This window comes from Peromyscus maniculatus, chromosome 9 (genome assembly GCF_049852395.1).
Source record: "Peromyscus maniculatus bairdii isolate BWxNUB_F1_BW_parent chromosome 9, HU_Pman_BW_mat_3.1, whole genome shotgun sequence".
NCBI classification, from domain to species: Eukaryota; Metazoa; Chordata; class Mammalia; order Rodentia; family Cricetidae; genus Peromyscus; species Peromyscus maniculatus.
In genome coordinates this window covers 73,624,278-73,643,355 of record NC_134860.1, presented here as the reverse complement: position 1 = coordinate 73,643,355, position 19,078 = coordinate 73,624,278, and the positions used below count along the sequence as shown (strand labels likewise).

The 19,078-nt window shown below is 47.7% G+C and overlaps 1 protein-coding gene across 4 annotated transcripts in view; it reads right to left on the bottom strand.

The window, feature by feature from the left end:
* Erich6b (glutamate rich 6B) overlaps window positions 1-15,639 on the bottom strand; it is a 51,097-nt gene extending 35,458 nt beyond the window's left edge. Inside the window, exons 1-4 of one of the 4 annotated variants that reach the window (XM_076545389.1) lie at window positions 15,533-15,638; window positions 8,193-8,242; window positions 6,429-6,506; window positions 2,222-2,777 (exon numbers count right to left, since the gene is read on the bottom strand). In XM_076545389.1, coding sequence (XP_076401504.1) covers window positions 2,222-2,711 — 490 coding nt within the window. In that variant the 5' untranslated portion in view covers window positions 2,712-2,777; window positions 6,429-6,506; window positions 8,193-8,242; window positions 15,533-15,638. Of the gene's footprint in view, window positions 1-2,221; window positions 2,778-6,428; window positions 6,507-8,192; window positions 8,243-15,532 lie in introns of all 4 variants that reach the window. The other 3 variants (XM_042285188.2, XM_042285191.2, XM_042285190.2) reach the window with 3 other exon arrangements.
* Window positions 15,640-19,078: the final 3,439 nt, after the last annotated feature.

Sequence of the window (19,078 nt, the reverse complement as noted above, 5' to 3'; positions counted from 1 at the left end):
CATGCAGTTACGGACATCGTGGGGCGATGCCACACGGATCTCTGTGTCAGGACACATTAGCCAGAGCTAGCAAATAGCACAGTGGCTGCTGCCGCCAGAATAAAACCCATCACAGGCACAGTGCTCTAGAGAAACGCCAGCCCTTGGATGAGAGCTGTCACTCAGTAGCATTGTAAGAATAGTCCTTCTAGGGGGTTGAGCAGGTACCCTGGGGAACAGACTCGCCTAGACTGTAGGTCTGTGTTCTAGGAAATACTCATTATGCAGCCGAAGATAACCTTGGGTTTCTGATTATCCTGTCCTGCTTCTCGAGGGCTGTGAGTACAGGCATGCACTACCACATCCAGTTTCTGTGGTGCAGGGGATCAAGCCTACGGCTCATGGGTACTAGACAAGCACTCTACCAAATGAGCTACTTCTCACTCTCGAAGGGCTGTTTATAAAAGTAACAATACATGAGGGGCGATAGGCCTGTAACCCCAGTGCTCAGAAGGCCGAGGCAGCAGGATGCCCTCAAGTTGAGGCCAACCTCAGTTACGTAGTGAGTACCATGCTCACTAGCGTTACATAGGCAGACCCTGTCAACAAAACAAAACGAGACAAAAAAGGTAACACTGAAATTGGAGACCATGAATGATCCATAACACGGACTGAAGAGCAACATTGTGGTTTAGCCTGGGATGAGTGTGGATGGGTGCGTGGAGAGATGGGGTGAGGATGGGTAAAGGGCACAAGTGGACAAGAGGAATGACTCCAATGTTCTATAGAAAGGCAGGATAACTACAGCTGACAGCAACTAGCTGAATATTTCAAAGAGTGAACAGAGAGGATTTTGAATGTTCCCATCCTAAGGAAGAGACATGTGTACGAAGGGCAGATTTCTCAGCTGCCTCATCTGACCATTGCACACTGACTCAGCATTGTGATGCCACGCTCGTTAATGTGTACAGGTGCTATGTCAGTTCAAATATTAAAAAGAAAAATTAATGCATTCAATTTAAAAAATATAAAATTATGTTCATGGAATATAATATTTATAGTCTCAAGGTACAGATACCTAAATCAGTATACCTTACAAGCAAGTGCTACAAAGAGCATGATCCTTTTCCAAAAGGTAAAATTTATCAATCTGGTAACTCATACAGAACTAAAATTTTATTAGTAAATTACGTAATACAATTAGTCTGTATATTATATGTGCACATATATGTGTATGTAAGTCTAAGGAGGGTAGAACCAAAGCCATCATCTTTGGTGGCAATTTTTGCTTTCTTCTTCTTCTTTTGTTTTATTGTGTGTACACATGTTCACTTGTGGGTGGAGCCTGAAGGACAGCCTTGAGTGTCATCCTTACAAACTTTTTTCTTTTTTCCTATATTGTATATGGTTTCTAGAGCACCCGTGACAAAACTTCATTCCTCATTAAAAAAGGACAGTGTTGTTGTTATTATAGCAAACAGATTGAATGGGATGTCGCTCAGCTGGCAGAGTGCTTTCAGAACGTGTACATAAACTGTGAGTGGGGGTAGTGGGTTGAAACCCCAGCACTTGGGAGGTAGAGGCAGGAGGATCAGATAGATGTTCAAGGTCATCTTGGGCTACAGGGTGAATTTGAGACCATTTGGGGATAAACGAAACCCTGTCTCAACAAACAAATGAGCAAAAGAACAGATGGACAAGCAAACCAAATAGGTCCTTCACACCCTTGAAGTCTCCTGGATGCTCTGTAGGCAGGGTGCTCAGTTGCAGACATTGTGAGCATCCTCTCTGTCAGCACCATGGACAGAGCAGCGTGGGCCCGGTGTTTTTTTTTTTTTTTTTTTTTTTTTTTTTTTTTTTTTTTTGTCTCTCACCTTTGCTTTTTCTGCCTGAGTACCTAGGGAGCTAGAGCAATCCTCTTCCTATCTCACTCAGGGCCAGATACTCTGTGTCATTAAACTACTCTTCTCCTTCCAGATGCTTCTCTAGACACCCTCCCCTGCAGATACTCTCCCCCTTCCAGATGCTTCTCTAGACACCCTCCCCTGCAGATACTCTCCCTCTTCCAGATGCTTCTCTAGACACCCTCCCCTGCAGATACTCTCCCCCTTCCAGATGCTTCTCTAGACACTTTTCCCTGCAGATACTCTTCCTCTTCCAGATGCTTCTCGGACACCCTTCCCTGCAGATACTCACCTACCTCCAGGTGCTTCTCTAGACACATTTCCCTGCAGATACTCACCCTTTGCCAGATGTTTCCGAAATTCCTTTTCTTTCAAATAAGTTTTCTCCTTCACAAATGATCCTTTAAACAGATACGCTTCCCTCTGCAAAAATGTTTTCTCATCCAGATAATCATCCTCCTCCAGATACTCCTCCTGCAGGTCCTCCTCCTCGTACTCCTTGTACTCCTCATACTCCTCCAGGTATTCCTCCTCCAAGTACTCCTCCTCGAGAGATTCTTCCTCCTCCATAAGCTCCTCAGGCCCTAGAGACTCTTCGTCATCCATATACTCCTCAGACTCATCCTCCAGACTAGACAGAGATTCCTCCAATGAACTCTCATCTTCGAGCTCTTCACTATCCTGTCCCTCCGAGGAAGCCGAGGGAGCCGAGGGAACTGAGGGAGCCGAGGAAGCCGAGGGAGCTGAGGATGCGGTCTGTGTGGAGGATTTGGAAGCCACGGGAGAGCCAGAACCTGAAGATCCTGATGATGAAGTCTTGTCAGACATGATGAGGAAGCCTGAGCAGACGCGTCCTTTCAGTAGCAGGTAATGTTACAATGTTACTTTACCATCCTGGAAGCCAAGAAAGGAATAAAACCCCGTTAGTAAGTACAAGCCCACCGGATACCATGGAAATCCACTCGTCCACTCAATTCCTTCAGTAGTCTCTTGAGGCCCTTTATGTGTACAGATAAGTGAGTGCATGGTGGTATGAAAACCTGCCTCTGTCCCAAGTAGAAGGACCAGAGGCTTTGCCCTCAGTAGCTGGTGGAGGGAAATATACCCAGCACAACAGGAAGTAAACAGGCAGGAAAGTGGAGGCATGGCCAGGGATTGGTGGTGTGACCACTAGAGAACTTTTGTATTTATTCAGTTGAGAAATACTGACTGCCACCATAAACAGAGGTGCACCACCCAGGCCCCTGCTCAAAGACGAGCTGTTCCTGGCTATGCAGTCAGCTCCTGTTTTCCAGGGCCTTCAGTGCCTGCCATGGTGTCTTCTGCCTGTAGCTGGGGAATGGAAGTCACCTAGTGAATTGGTTAGTTTCAGGGACTTCCTAAAGCTATTGAGTTGTTTATTTCCTGAAGTTTAAGAAGCATTCCTACAGGGTGGGATGTTCGCCTCCACTTAGAACATCCTGCAAAGAGCTTCCTTCCAAGATGAAGTGTTTTGTCTCAGAGGCTGTTGCAATGAAACGCCTTCACATATACTCATGACAGTCAATTTTGTACATGCAATAGGAGCTCAGCAAAATCAATCAAATGAATGAATGAATGAATGAATGAATGAATGAGCAAAGAGGGTATTAGTCACATGCTAGGTGCTTTGCTTAACTCACTTCCTGGTTGTGTGCATGTACTTGGTGAAGTGTGTGACACTTTGTCAAGGTCGATGCTCTGGCATAAGGCCTTACACATTGTATAGTAAACGAAAGGATGATGGATTTCCCCTCGGTGAGGTTTATTTTTAGATCTCATTTTTTATCCCAAAGTGAACATTCTTAGTTGTAATAAATGAAGAACACCTAAGCAGCTATGACAAGCAAGCAAACAGAAGAGAATACTCCCTCGGCAGATGACTGGTTCAATACTAGACAGAGAGGAAGAAAAGCCTGTTTTCCAGGGGAATGATCGGAGAGGCCTCCGTGTCGGGCTGCGGTTTTTGTGGGTTAAGGGCCTATAGGAATCTTTCTATAAACAGAGGGATGCGCAGCACTTGAGCTCTTCCTTGTATTTCTCACTGGGGCTGCAGCTCCATGACTTGCTGGAATGCCTTAGGCCTCAGAAACGAAGTGAAGACAAAGATGTTTGAAGGTGTGTGGCAACTGAGTCCTGGGAGTGAGGGAAAGGCGTAAAGAAAGCAGCTGGTTCCAAAGGGTGAACGGGTTTCTTTTATACAACACATGTGGCCTTGGGCGGAAAGGACAGGAAGATGGACAAGGGCATGGTGTGCTGACCTGGCTGCTACCAGTGTCCTCCTCCCACACCTCCTCTGGTCTACCTTTCTGACTGTCAGATCTGAGGATGCTGGGGAAACAGTGTGAGGCTTTCCTTTGGTCTCTGGCCCCGGGTGTCATGGCACCAAGAGGCAATTCCTTGTCACCACAGTACTGTGCCCAGACTCTCCTTGTCCCGTGGGCTGGTACCCTAGATCTGTACCTGGCACACCCTCGCCTCCTCACAGCACCTTCTTATCCAAGCTGCCCGATCTACCATTCCTGCCCTGCTGGGCAGTTCTGATCCCTGCAACCCAGAGTTTCTAACACACTAAGGACTGCACTCAGTCATGATTGTCTATTTTGTGTCCAGAAGGGGAGTCCCTGAGGGCAAGGACCCAAGTGCTCAGATCCCTGTCCGACATGGGTCAAGTGATGCTAATTCTAGGATGTATAGCATGTGTACATGGAGATTCCAACTTCTGAAGTTCTCCCATCCAGTAGGTGGTATGGGCACCAGGGTCTTCCCACCATTCTGCCTGTCCTCTGGTTGCGTGATACTGTGCCGAGGGCCTCCTAACACAGTGGTCAGGAACAGCACCAGAGCCTGGGGTGGAGGTGACTGTGTAGCAAGATGGGTGACATGTTGTACTCCCACATAGAGAAGGTCTGAGGCCAGGGTCTTCAATTCTTCAGTGTTCTCAGCTTCCTCTTCTTTTCTTCTTCTTCTTCTTCTTCTTCTTCTTCTTCTTCTTCTTCTTCTTCTTCTTCTTCTTCTTCTTCCTCTTCCTCTTCCTCTTCCTCTTCCTCTTCCTCTTCCTCCTCTTCTTCTTCTTCTCCCCCCCCCCCCACAGGGTTTCTCTGTGTAGCTTTGTGTCTTTCCTGGAACTCACTCTGTAGCCCAGGCTGGCCTCGAATTCACAGAGATCCGCCTGCCTCTGCCTCCCGAGTGCTGGGATTAAAGGTGTGCGCCACCACTGCCTGGCAGCATCTACTTCTTTTGCATCTACTTCTTTCTCATCTGACTGAGCTATTCCCTCCCCAACCGGTCCAAAGTCTTATTGCAGCACCATCCACCACCATCCATTTTCGTGATATTTCAGTCGTGAGTCTTAACCTTTAAGACTGAAAGCTAGCTTTCCAGCTCCCACCATCCATTTTCTCTCTCTCCCAGCCTCACTTCCTGTGTCTTCATTAAAACCATTGACAGAAATGTCACAGAGCCCAAAGGACAGGGACTATAGGCCTCCACCTTGCTGATTGTTGTCCTCAGTGAGGCGTGGGGGGTGGGGTCTGCCACGTCCATGGCATCCATGGTATGAGTCCTGTAACCCTCTGAGGGTCCTGATGGTAACCACTTCATAGATGAAGAAGCGGGGTTCTGTTTTGAAGGAAACCATGAGTGTTTGCAATCTTTATTTACAAATACCGAAAAATAAAAGCAGTTTGAGGATAATACTTGTTTTCTTCCGGAGGATCAAAATAAACCAAAGTGTGTCAGGGGGTCTTACTCTGACATGTGTCAGGTTTTCTCTTCCTGGGAAAATTAGGTCTCGGACGCAGTTCTTAGGATTATCTGGCTCCATGAAGCTTTTCAGGCTCCTGTTCCTGCTTCCCGGTAGCACCACTGAATCTCTGGGACCTCCCCACCCCAGCTCTTTGAATCTCTTTTCCTGGGCTCCCTGAAGCCCCTCAACTGAGACTCCCATCCCCTCAAGGCTTCCCTTCTCCAAGGGGCGATTAGAGAGAGGTGACATGTTTCAGGACATTTCTTATTCTCCAGAACCCTGTTATCTCCTAGGAATATACATACTGGAATGTTCTAGAATTGTGTCCATCATCAATATCAAACTGACTGGCTCACATTTGCCTTGTATTCTCTTTTTATGAAAAAGAGATGTTTTTCTTGCTTCCGGGTTTGGGTTCAATCCTATTCTCTGCCACGACGTGACTGTGTGTTATAGGTTGATCGGCTAAACGCTTCCACATGCTCTGACTGTCTTTATGTACCATGGCTGCTTGTAGTCACCGTCACCTCCCCTCAAGCATCTATGGATCAGAGAAATCAAATTACTCCTTCAAGGTTAGACAGGTAACAAGTGGCCACCTGGGAGTGGACCCAGGTCTACTGCGGCTGAGTGCTGTGTTGCCAGTCATCATGGGGCTAGAGGGATATATTCTTGGGAGAAGGGCACTTCTTAGGGATTCTTGCTAGGGTTCTCCCCTGGACGCTGGCTTTAGTTCTCCCATGGCTGACTTCACATGCCCTAGCTAAACAACCACCCACCTTGAGAAAGTAAGAGGGTGAGAACAGGGGAGGCAGGAATGGTGGCTGTCTGTCTTTCACTGAACATCAACTGTGTACCTATAACAGAACAAGGTAGCTGCTTTGATGTTCTTTTTCACTTAAAAATTTACATCCATCCAATAAAGAGGAAGAAAAAAACAACCAGCAACAACCCAGAGGTTGGGTTGACCTACCTAGACCATGGCTGCTAAGGACCACACTTGGGGTTCTGTTCTAGCTGTGTCTAATCCCAAAGTCTAGATAAAGCATTCAGTTTAGGAGTAGATGAGTGAGATATGTAACAGTTCAAGCTCTTAGGGACAGTAGTGCTGCTATGTCCTCTGTATTGAAACTGTCACTAAACTTACAAGTCTCAGGATGCTCAGAAGTTACAAGACTCAGGAAGAGCCTCCCGAAGGCTGTATAAGGTCTCTGAAGAAGAAGAAGAAGCTTTTGTGAGTCATCACCCACACTGGGTGGTCTTCCTGGTGACAGAGCTGGCTTTCTGTCACCCACACTTATGCAAGAAAGTCCCCCTCTATGCTTCTGTGAGTAATCCCCAAAAATTCATTGCTTCACTATGCTAGACTTGGGTGGAGTAATTGTTTGGTTTGACATCAATGCCCTCTGTGGAATGAGTGAATATTTGCTCATGCCTCCCCAGGGGAAAAAAAAATCACACAACAGGAATTCCTTCAAATATCTAGAGGCTTTCATGGCAATTATTTGAAAGAACAAACGAATAAGGTAGACAGAGTTCCTACTTGCTAAAGGGAAACTCATTTACATGAAAACCCATCTTCAGTTAGAAGTTGACTAGACTAATTTTCAGGAACGCCTCTAATTAACCTTTTCAGACATTCCAAGCTATCGGCAACAAAGCGGGGTACAACAGGTGGCACACTCAACTTCAGACATCTCACTTTTGGACTGTGGTAGGATGGTATTTTGGGGGTGTACCCTGTGCACACCACCAGAATGCTAAGAAGCCAAAATTGAAACAGGGGCCAGCAGACATCTGGCTCCTCACAAGTGATAGCCAGGGTTGGGAGGAGAAACCACGCGTCCTGGCCGGGCTCCAATCCAAATGTGTATTTTGAACATGTTCTCTGCTTTGCCACACACGACTCTAGGTTTTTCCCTCCTTCATAATATTACAGATTAGCCATGCACCTAAGACTAACTCCTCATCTGAAACTCCTATGGCCAATTGTGCTGTGGAATTCAGATACATTGTAAATGTGGAACAGCCCTAGAAAGGTCCAGGGTAGGGCTCCTGACTGGGTCTTATTTGTATTCTGCAGCAAGCATGTGAATCTTTACAATAAGTAGGATCCAAAAAGAACTTTATGTGGTCCCATGGAGGTTCAGGTTGGAATTTGCTTCCAGGTGAGCTATAATGGGTCAAGGTCACATGGTCAATTAACTTGCCCCAATTCCCCCAAAAGATTCAGTTTTTGGAATTTTGTGGGTGTCAGAATTTGTATAAAGGATTTTAATTCCATATGAACATTTCTTCGGCTGCCCTGCTGGTGGTGAAATCTACGATGGATCTAACACCAAGTTCTTGATGGGGAATGCATTTAAATGTTTTCTCCATAGGGAAATAAAATCCACCGCATGGAGAAACCATTTGAACATTGCCGTTTCTGGGATCCAGTGTGGCTAACACAGAGGACAATGAGAATTATTCAAGACCACGGCTGTGGAGTCTGTGGTTGCTGGAACAACACAAGGCAGTTATGCTCAGGGCTCAGTACTTACAGTGCTGGGGAGAGCTGGATCCAAGCCAGGAGACTTCGTAGCAATGACAGCTGAAAGAAAACAGCCTTCTGGTTATTTATCTAGAAAACTGGGCACAGAACACTGTACTTATTAGTAATACTGGACAATAGATCATTTTTCTATGCTACTATTGAATGGGGTCTGTTTTAGTAGTACATATCACTTTCTTAAATTTCCATGGTGCTTTGAATGAGAATAGCCCTAAAGGTTCATATGTTGTAATGCTTGGTCCCCAGTTGGTGGAACTGTTTAGGGTGGATTAGGAGGCGTGGCCTTGCTGGAGAAAGTATGTCGCTGGAGGTGGTGTATGATATTTCAAAAGACTGTGCTGTTCCCAGTGAGTTCTCTCTGCTTCCTGTTTGTGATGTGAGTTCTCAGCTGTTCCATGGTGTTACTCTGCCATCATGGACTCTAGCCCCCTGGAACCCTGATCCAATTAAACATTTTCTTTTATAAATTGCCTTGGTCATGGCATCTTATTACAGTAATAGGAAAGTAACAAAGGCAGTGTCCTTGGTCAGTAGCCGTCTTTAAATGTCCAACAAGCAAAGCAAGCCCAGGCAACTCTCTCGTACACCCATCCCTGTCAACATTCCATGCTCCAAGTGGTAGAATCAATGCCCAGGCATTGCAGAGAATTCACGAGAATACCACTGCATAATTTAAGGTTCTTAGGGAAGCGGAATATTCAACATTTGCCAGCCATCCCGGGAACTATCGGAGTTAGATAAATGCCATTCTTTTCAGTGATGACATGCTTTGCAAAGAAGGGTTTTGGCAGTTGCTGAGATTTAAAAAAAAAAAAAAGCAAGCATCATGGAAAAGTCACTATGGAAGGATGGCTCAGTGGTTAAGAACCCTTACTGCTCTTTCAGAGGACAAAAGTTCAGTTCCCAGCACCCACATTGAGCGACTCACAGCCACCTGTCACTCCATCCCCGGGGGATCTGGTGTCCTTTTCTGGCCTTCTTGGGTACCTAGACACACACATAGAAAACACCCTTCAAATGCATGCACATCAACAGAAATAAAAATAAATCTTAAAAAAAATTTAGTATGCCCAGAGTGGTGAACGACTTTAATACTGTTACTTGGGATGCAGGGAGAGGTGGATCTCTGTGAGCTTGAGGCCAACTGGTCTCACATAATGAGATTCCTTGGGTGTAAATACTATGTGCGTTTGTGTATATTCACATGTGTGTGAGTACACATGTGTGTGAGCATGTACACACATGTGATGTGTGTGTAGAGGCCAGAGGGTAATCTTAGGTGCCATTCAGGTGCCATCTGTCAATCTTGTTTTTGAGGTGGAGTCTCTCACTGGCCTGGAACTGACCAAGTAAGTTAGGCTAGGTGCCCATTGAACCCCATGGGCCTGCCTGTGCCTACCTCTCCCAACCCTGGGATTATAAGTACATGCCATCATGACCAGATTTGATTTGATTTTTTTCAATGTGGCTTCTGAGTGTTGAACTCTCTAGCCTTAGTACTTGCCTTCCAAGCATGCTACCGACTGAGCCAGCCCCCTGGATATAGCTGCTTAAGAAACAGAACTTTAGAGATTCCCTGTTGTGAGAGGCAGCTGTAAAAATTTCACTGAGATGGACTCTCAGAATTCACTGTGTGTGTATTCAGATGGGGAAATGTGATAACTCTTGATTGTCCTTTTGTCCTTCCAAACCACTCAGTATGTCCTTCTCACATGTCTCCTCCAAAATACCCAGGATCTTCTACCACCACCACCTCCACCACCACCACCTCCATCACCTCCACCACTACCACCTCCACTACCACCACCACCACCAACTCCACCCTCACCACCACCACCACCTCCACCACCACCACCTCCATCACCTCCACCACTACCACCTCCATCACCTCCACCACTACCACCTCCACTACCACCACCACCACCAACTCCACCCTCACCACCACCACCACTATCACCACCACCACCACCACCTTCACCTCCACCACCTCCAACCGCCACTACCAACTCCACCAACACCTCCACCTCCTCCTCCTCCTCCTGCACCTCCAACACTACAACCATCACTTCCACCACCACCACCACCACCACCACCACCACCACCACCACCACCACCACCACGACATGATCACCCGCACCATTCAATACACTTTTCTACACTGGTCTCTCTGCTTCGACTCGTGCACTCCACAAGTCAGAGGTGGACTTTAAAAACAGAAGTTATGTCCTGTTGCTCCTTGCTTCAAGTCTCCCCCATGTCTTCCACTTCCAAGGCTGGCCAAGGGTGGTCTTGTTCCTTGGTACCTACTTTCCTGGGAGCCTTTCTCCCCTGCGGCAGTCTGTTTCCACCCCAGGTGTGTGCAAGTCCTCCCTGTCTGGAGAAGTTTGTGTCTCCTTAAAGATTTCCACATGCTTGCTTCAGCGCAGATGTATCTTCCCAGGGAGGCTGCCCCTCAGCAGTTCATTCGAAGCCGGTCATCTCCTGGTCCCTGCAATCTAGTCAGGTTTAATTTTCTTCGAAACACACGTCACTCTTGAAAGTGTCATGTTTACGGGCCCATGCAGTCAGGACTAGCAACCTTGCTTTCTTGTTCCCATTGTTATTTTTCATCACTTAAACAGGGCCCGGAGTGTGACAAGAACTTCTCAGAAAGAGTAAGGGAGGAGTGATCTCGGATGGTTGTTGTTTGGGTCACTTGCTGGGTGGCAGCGGCGGGGGGTAGGTTGGGGTGGTGGGGGAGAACCCCAAGGTGCACCTGGAAGGAGGGAGCCAGTGATCGCAACTCGGCTGATGTGTACACATACACATTTATAAACAGAAGATCATTTAGTCAAGGGCAAGGTTTCATATGTATATATCTAGCAAGGCTCCGCAGCTAGTTACCACGTATGAATCCCATGTTCCCAAGCACTATTGATGTTTCATCATAAGCAATTATATTAAATTGCCTACTTACTAAAGCAGCTTTATCTTATTATTTGCTATTCTTCATGCCAGGCAAGCTCTTTGTCTTTCCTTCCCCTCCCCCTTCTTTCTCTCTTTATTTAAAGAAACTGAGACAAAGACTTAAAAAGGAACCTTTTGTTCCTGCGGCATTAAACCAAAACAAGACCGCCGCCGCTGCCCAGCCTCGGCTTGCTGACCATGTGCTTTTTCAGCGGTGAATCCGGGAAGGGCGCATGGCAGAGCGGTGATAGGAACAGGTGCAGAATTATTCAACATCTCTGGGCGACAGCAGTGGGGATTAAACAGGGCTTTCTTTAATAAGATTAATTCCGAAATATGAAGCGCAGTTTGGCATATCCCCAAAGATACAAGGCATTTGTATCTATATAAGATTAAAGGAGCTTTCACATAAAGCAATTTTCTTTTTCAACATCAAAGAGCTGCTTCCAAGAGGCCGCTTGAAGGAGGCGCGCGGCGACCGGCACGGTGATGCGCACGGCTTTATGGGAAGGCAGTTTGCTCGGCTAGCAATTGTATCTGTGCCTTTCCCTCACCGGGACATGCGGGCGCATTGTTCCCCGGATCACAGGATTACAGAATAAGGGAAGCCATGGGTCAGGAATCAAGTCCACAAACACCCCAGACAGGTGGCTCCCTGGTGATAAAACATTGCATTTCCAGAGACAGAGGCTCAGTACCCCGGGAGGGAGGTGGTTCTAACAAACAATAAATAATGACCCTGAAGCTGGGAATAACAGTGACAGCGAAGATCACAGCCACCATCTATGTGTCAAGACTCTGCACTTAGCGAATAATAAATAGCCCAGCCGGCTACCTCTAACTGTCCCTTGGGTCTGCAGCCCGCAGCGGGCCCTGGGTCCACTCCACGGCCACACACAGCACCAATGCTCTGCTCTGAGCTGCAGATACGTGGAGTAGCTTTTATTTGCTCCCTCTGTTCTTTTTGTCGTCCTGACCTACACTCACGTTTGCCTTTTGATCCCAACACAGGTATTTACAGGAACTGGCCTCTCCCTGCAGCTGGCTGGGGTTGCCTCACCCACCCAACCTGCTCAAAACCTTGTTAATCAGTCCCGACATAACTCGCCCCTGAAAATGATGAGCTGCCAGGTTCCCTCCTAGCCTCCCCACGCACCCCCTCCCCCAACCCCCATCTTATTTTCCTCTTTCTTTCTTCAGACGTTTCTTGCAGGTGTTTCCCACGCCAGACACTGTGTTGGCGGCTGGGACTCTACAATGACCAAAAGCACACCTGCTGGTGAACGCCGAGAAAGCCATTTGCTTACGAAGCTTATTATGTTTATTAAGTATAAATTAAAATACAGCATAGCGCAATTCTAAAATGAATGAAAAAAAAAAAGAATTCTGCCATGAGCTGAAATCATAATATTTGCAAAAGGAGACGCTGGGCAGCCAGCGGAGAGCCAGCCCCAGCTCTGGCTTCTGGGGCCTGAGCCGACCTGGGAAGTGCAGTCCCTGCTCAAGTTAAAAAGCTTGCCAGAGGCTGCCCCAGGGGAGCTCCTCTTTGGAAGGGGTTAGGCTGCTACTGCCCAGTGTCCTAGCCTTTCCCCTCCCTCTCTCTGCCTGACCAAGGCTTCCAGCAGAGTCAAGAGCAGCTGACTTGTCCGAGGAGACAGCAACAGAAAAACGCACCCACTAGGAAAGTAGGACCGGAGCAGAGCGGGCTTCCCCTTCTTCAGCCCCATGTTCCATGGGCCTCCAGCCTGCTGGATGCTGGCCTCCACATTCAAGGAAGGTTTTTCTTATTTACTTCACTGGTTCACATGTAGATCTTCTGTGGGAACATCCTCACAGACACAGAATACCATCCCTAGGGATTTTTCAATCCAGGACAGAGGGATTGTGTAGAATGAAATTAGCCTCTCGTTTTTGGTGGGGCAGGAAGAACACAGGCAGGTGTTTCTAGACATTCTGAGCTATGCCTCCCAAGAGTGAATGGGCCAAATAGTCAAACCAGGGCTAGTTTGATTCACACCGTTGGCTGAGATCTAGGAGGGGTGAAGGATTTTCTGCTCAGGGCCCTCTGAATGGACATATTAGGAGAGAGAGGAGGGAGGGCTTCTCCATGACTCAGTGCAAAGGAAGCTTCAAGCTGAGGTAGATAATTGTGCGATGCCTTTCAATGGATTTGGGGACATCAGACAAGCCAGTTAATGAAAAACTCCTCCTGCCTCTTACCTGTCAGACTTGATGTGCCCAGCAGGGGACGACTTAGTCACTTTCCTCATTGCTGTGACAAAATACTTGACAGAAATAACTGAAGGGAAGATTTCTATTGGCTCACGGCTTCAGACGATCAGTCCATGGAGAGGAAGGCATGCCGGTGAGTCCCACCACAGTAGGAGTGCTTGGCAGCCTCTTCACATAGTTTCCGGAGTGTTCAGGAAGCAGAGGACCCAGGCTGGGACCATAGGCAATTAAAACCTTTAGTGAGCCTATGTCCCAAAGGTTCTTGAAGGTCCCAAAACAGTGCTACCAGCTGGGACCCATGAGCTAGTATGGGACATTTAACGTTTACACCACAACATAGGCTCTGTTATTAATGCTACATCATGCGGTACAGGCTGCAGTACAACAATGGCTAGTTATGAATGGAAAGTCCAAGAATCTAGTAGCTGCTCAGTCCCATGAGGCTGAGTGTCTCAGCTGGTCTGCTGGGATATGGAAGAAGGAATGGATGGACAGATGGAGGCGTAGGCAAGCAGGCAAAGAACACCTTTCCTTCTTCTGCACAGGCTTCCAACAGAAAGTGTGGCCCAGATTAAAGGTGTGCCTTCCAGCCTCAAGGTCTGGGGATTAAAGGCATGTGTCATCCAGCCTCAAGATCCGGATCACAAGTATGCCCTCCCATTCTGGACTATAGTTCATTCCAGATACAGTCAAGCTGACAACCAGGAAGAGCCATCACAGATATTAAGAGTCAGTCTGGCCAGTGTTTAGTAAGAGGCCAGGCATTCAGATGGGCCATGCTCGGGAACAGATCACGTGACGCTGCTCCTCCAGAGCTAGAGCAAGGGCTAGGATGCACAGCTAGTCTCTCTGCACATGCGGCACACGCAGGGCCTGCTCTTCCGGCCTCTTCTCGCATCCGGGTTCTTGTGGAGAAAGTGTGTCTTTCTCCCAGCTCTTTCGCTGTATTTCTGCAAACGTCGCGTCTGTCGGCACATCCGCCTCACTCACAGGACACTATTCTCCCACAATGCCTGGCATACTGTAGTGTATCAACAGAAGTTTGTGCACTGAATGGATGAGCTGCAGAAGGAGGCATGCAGGAGACTGACTACAAATGGTTTGGGCGTTTCATCCACTTAACTTCCCCAGCGGGGAAAAGCCAAGGGATGAGTGATGTGTTTGGACGGTCAAAAGGGAGCTGATGAAGACGTGGAGTGGACCACAGGACCCTTGGGGATCACTGGGCTTCTGGCAGCAGATGTTTAGAAATCCTAGCTGGAGCACGGGGAGAAATCTCACTTCTGTAATGGACTGGGGGAGTCCTACAGCATTCTGAGAGGGCCAGGAAGCCCCCCCACAGCTGCCTTCTTCTGGGGCTGTTTATAAGTCCTTTTGTTTAGCTCTCTGGCAGGAGCCTGGGCGGAAGGCAGCAGCTGTCCCTCTTGAGGGGAACAACTGATGACCTACTTTTGTGAGTCATAGCTCGGACTTGTCTAGATCCACATTCCATGCCAGGAACAAACACTAGATTGCCAAAGTTCCGCTGACCCCTCGAGGACCAGTCACTACAGTTTTTAGAAGAGACACCCAGTGCCCTGTTGAGACTATACATCTCCTAGGAATCTCTCTCTCTTTCTCTTAATAAACAGGATTCCGAACGTATTGGAATTTGGTCTTTGAAGGAGGGTGACTTTGAGCCTGCAGTGGGTACAGAACACTCGTCCAAAGCCAACCGTGGGCACAGTTCCCTCTCCTCCCTGTTTCCCTCCCACCGGACAGAGGTGAGGGGTGAGGGTGGGGATGGTGGACGGAAACTGAGCGACCTGCCTTGGGTTACAGGGTAGGTCTGGTCAGGACCGGTGTTTCAGATTGAGGATCTTCCCCGCTGGGGCTGGATTCTCAGAGTGGGCCGGTCCACTGCTCCTTCAGTGGTACAGCACCCGCAGAGCACCGCCCTTCACAAAGGGGAGGATGGGGGTGGGGGTCAAGGCAGGGAACAGAAGGTTGGTCAAGGCAGCGCACGGCCAGACAAAGGAGAGCAAAGATGTCTGGGTACTTAACGTTTCTTCGTTGCTGTCCTCGGACTAGGCGTCACTCTAGACTCTCTCCCACTAGCTTCCGCTTTTCCAAGACCCACAGGCTGGGGGAGCCCAGGCCCAGAGCTCTTACCCAAGCCTGAATCCTGCCCACAGCAGCGAGCTAGCTGAACTCTTCTGATCTCGTTTGGATCGCTCCCCGTTACCATGGGGACGGAACACGCATCTCCACTACTTCTCTGTGGTGGGTGGCAGGCATTCTACACCTGCCAACCCTCGGAGGGAGGTGGGAGGGAGTGTGGCTGTTAAGGCGAAAAGATGGCAGGACATCCTGCGTGCAGCTGGTCCCCAGGATCAACATCTCTAAGCACTTAGGTATCACCTCTGCTCCTTTGTGCGCTGCTGTTCCTTGGGCAAAGAATTGCCTCAAGGGAACCAAGCCCACGTGCGTGGGCCTGATCTGGAGTCAAGGGGCAGAGGACACCAACAGTGACATTCACAGACTGTGACTCCATGAATGGACCAGCTGGCATTGTTGGGTGAGCTGGGATGAGCAGGGAGGTGAGACTGCTCAGGAAGGGGCGGGCATTTCTACTATTTGCACAGAAGTTTCCTAAGAAAGAGAGCAGGGTACGTAAAGTGTGATCATTTGCTGTGGTTTCCTGTCCTAAATAAACTAACGCGTTTGCCCTTAACTTTGTAATTGCCATTCGGTGTTTCTTTTCTGAAAGAGAGTCTACCAAACTGTACAAACTGCAGGTATCTGGGAAGTACAGAATCATGAGGACTGTGTGCTGATTGCCGTGTTCCTGGCTCCTAATGTCTCTTGGTGGCTTGGGCCAGACTCTTGGGAAGAGCCGGGCACAACGAAAAGGAGAACCTGCTGGGGGAAACAGAGACACAGGCCCACATGGAAATCAGCGAACAGAAAGTGGCCAAGTGACCGTTTCTAGTCCTTTACACCAAGATATGGAAAAGATGGGAGGAGATCAGAAGGGGGAAAATTCAAACCAGGATCTTGAGGTTGGGGGACCAGAGCCAAAGTCAGGAGACAGCATGCTATCTATGTACTAAGAGGTCTTAGGTTCCCCCTCCCACCCCTTGGTTTTGCTGGGAAGGAGAGTGGAGAACTGATTGAGCTGCCCTGGGCATCTACACTTGTCAGTGATACTCAAGGGCAGTATCAATGGCTGGCCCGGGAGATCGATGATAGGCCCCTGTAACTCTATTGCTCTTACACGAATCTAATGCTTGGTGCGCACACAGAGCTTCAAGAAAAGTCCCCAAGTCTGTCAAACAGTGCCCTTAGCTCTCGCTACAGGGTCCATTTCAGGGTTCACTGACAGTCTGGTGTCTGGAATCTGGGACCTAGCTCCGGCAAAGTCTTCCACAAGATGATACCCATAGTTTTGGGCTTGAGCGTATTATATTGATGGGGTCATTCCTTTGTGGAGATTAAAAAAAAAATCTACTACATACTTTTATTGTATCAGGGGGTGTTGGGAATAGATTAAGCAAGACAAAGTTCCTGGTTTTAAGTTACTCCAAAAGGTTGTATTTTTACAGTCCTAGGACAATAGCTGAGGAGTGATATGTTTCCACATTTTGTTGCTGATAGGTTCTTTTGATAGTTCTGCTACATTTCTGACAATGGCATACTCCTTGTGGTCTCTAAACTGGTGGGCGTGGGCAGAGACTCTTCTTTCTGTGTGGAGGAGGGGATTAACTCATACCTGTTCAGATAAGTCGCTGTCTGAGGCTCAAGTCTGAATTATTGCTGAACACTAGCTCACCATCTGGCGATTCAGCTTGGATTCATCTGCCACTGGAGGCTTTCATGGCTCTTTTTAAAAGAATGATTATTTTTAACTTTATGTGCCTGTGTGTGCCTTTGTGAGTTTGTGCATATTCCATGTGTGCAGGTGCCTGGGGAGGCCACAGTGAGGTGACATTATCATTATAATCACCGTCTTACTAAGAGTCTCTAATTCAGTAATTCTGCCTTGATGATTTTTCACTGCCTTTAGGCTTTTATTTGTGTGTGTGTGTGTGTGTGTGTGTGTGTGTGTGTGTGTGTGTGTGTGTGTATACATATTCCCATGCGCGTTCACATACCATAGTGCACTTGTGGAAGTCACAGGACAACTTTTGGAACTAAATTTTCTCTCCTTCCACCATGTGGGTCCCTGGGATTGAACTCAAGTTGTCAGACCTGGTGGTAAGTGCCTTTACCCACTGAGCCATCTCACAGGCCCGCCTTATAGACTTTTGTTTGGAGAACTTTGTGCATATGCATATTCTCAGGTTGCATTCATGTTAACTGTTTACTTATTTGAGACAGGGTCTTCCTGTATAGCCCAGGCTACTTGAACTTAAGATTCTCCTGCCTCAGCCTCTTGAGTGCTGAGATTACAACCACTGACCATCTTGGCTGGCTCCTGAAAACTTTTAGGTTTCCGGTAAATATTTGTCAAGTATCTGCACACTAAACCATTTAAATCTCTTTTGGAAGTAAGTGTGATATAAAGCATAAATTATTAATGACCTGTAGTGTGATGGTCTAGAAAAGGCAGCAGGTGATTAGGAGAGGGGAAATTGGAGAGGAAGGAGGCTCTGTATGTGGTCTGCAGATAGGGTAAGTGCTATTTGTCATCTAGACTGGGGCCCTTGGGCCAGACAGAGGGAAGATAAGGACAAATATGTGCAGACAGCAGGCACACATTGGCATCGTCTCCAGAAAACTGGGGAAACCATTGCTTTAGCAGTAGTTAACATGCATCACTAGGGTGAGAATACAGTCCCTTTGGTACACAGATTAATAACCTTATTCAGATTTAGGGACTTAGAATGAAAAATTTAAAAGGCATTAACTGGACTTCAAGTTCAGAAGAGCATTTATAGTTAAGATGGATCCCAGAGGTGCTAGGGGGCAGCCCTCAGTTTTAGAAGGGTTAAATATGCAGATTGATTTTGTTTTCTTCTCAGCATTGGCTTCAGTCAGAACTATTTTCAAACCCAAAGAGAGGGAGCTGTGAATAACGGTACATAAAGGCAGACAAACGCAGGATGCCAAAGCGAGTTATTTCTGGGATTCACGGTTATTTTTGTCTCTCTTTTCTGTTTGTTTCTGACAGGGTCTCACATAGAATAGACTTCCCTTGAACTCTTTATGTAGCCTGGGATGGCCTCGAACTTCATGCTGCCACTGCCCAAGTGCCAGGTTTACAGGTGGGCACCACCATGTGTGGTTTATACAGAGCTGGGATTGGATGGTTCTAGGTAGGCACCACCATGCACTGTTTATACAGAGCTGGGATTGGATGTTTTTAGGTAGGTACCACCATGCATTATTTATACAGAGCTCGGATTGGATGGTTCTAGGTAGGCACCACCATGTGTGGTTTATATAGAGCTCGGATCGGATGATTCTAGGTAGGCACTTTCCTAACTCTGCTCCAACCCCAGCTCCATTCAGTGACTCCAGAAGGCTTTGCCTCAGATTCCCAGGCACCTAAGCCAGGTCACTGTTTGCTGACCCCCAGTCAGGACAGCCTTGGAACTTCCTCAGTTCCCTTCCTGTTGTCTGTCCCCTGTCTGCCCCTTTCCCAAAGCAGACTTTGTCCTCTCCAGCCATCGCCCCCAAGCCTCTCATTCCAAGGCCAGTTCCTTAGGTTGCGGC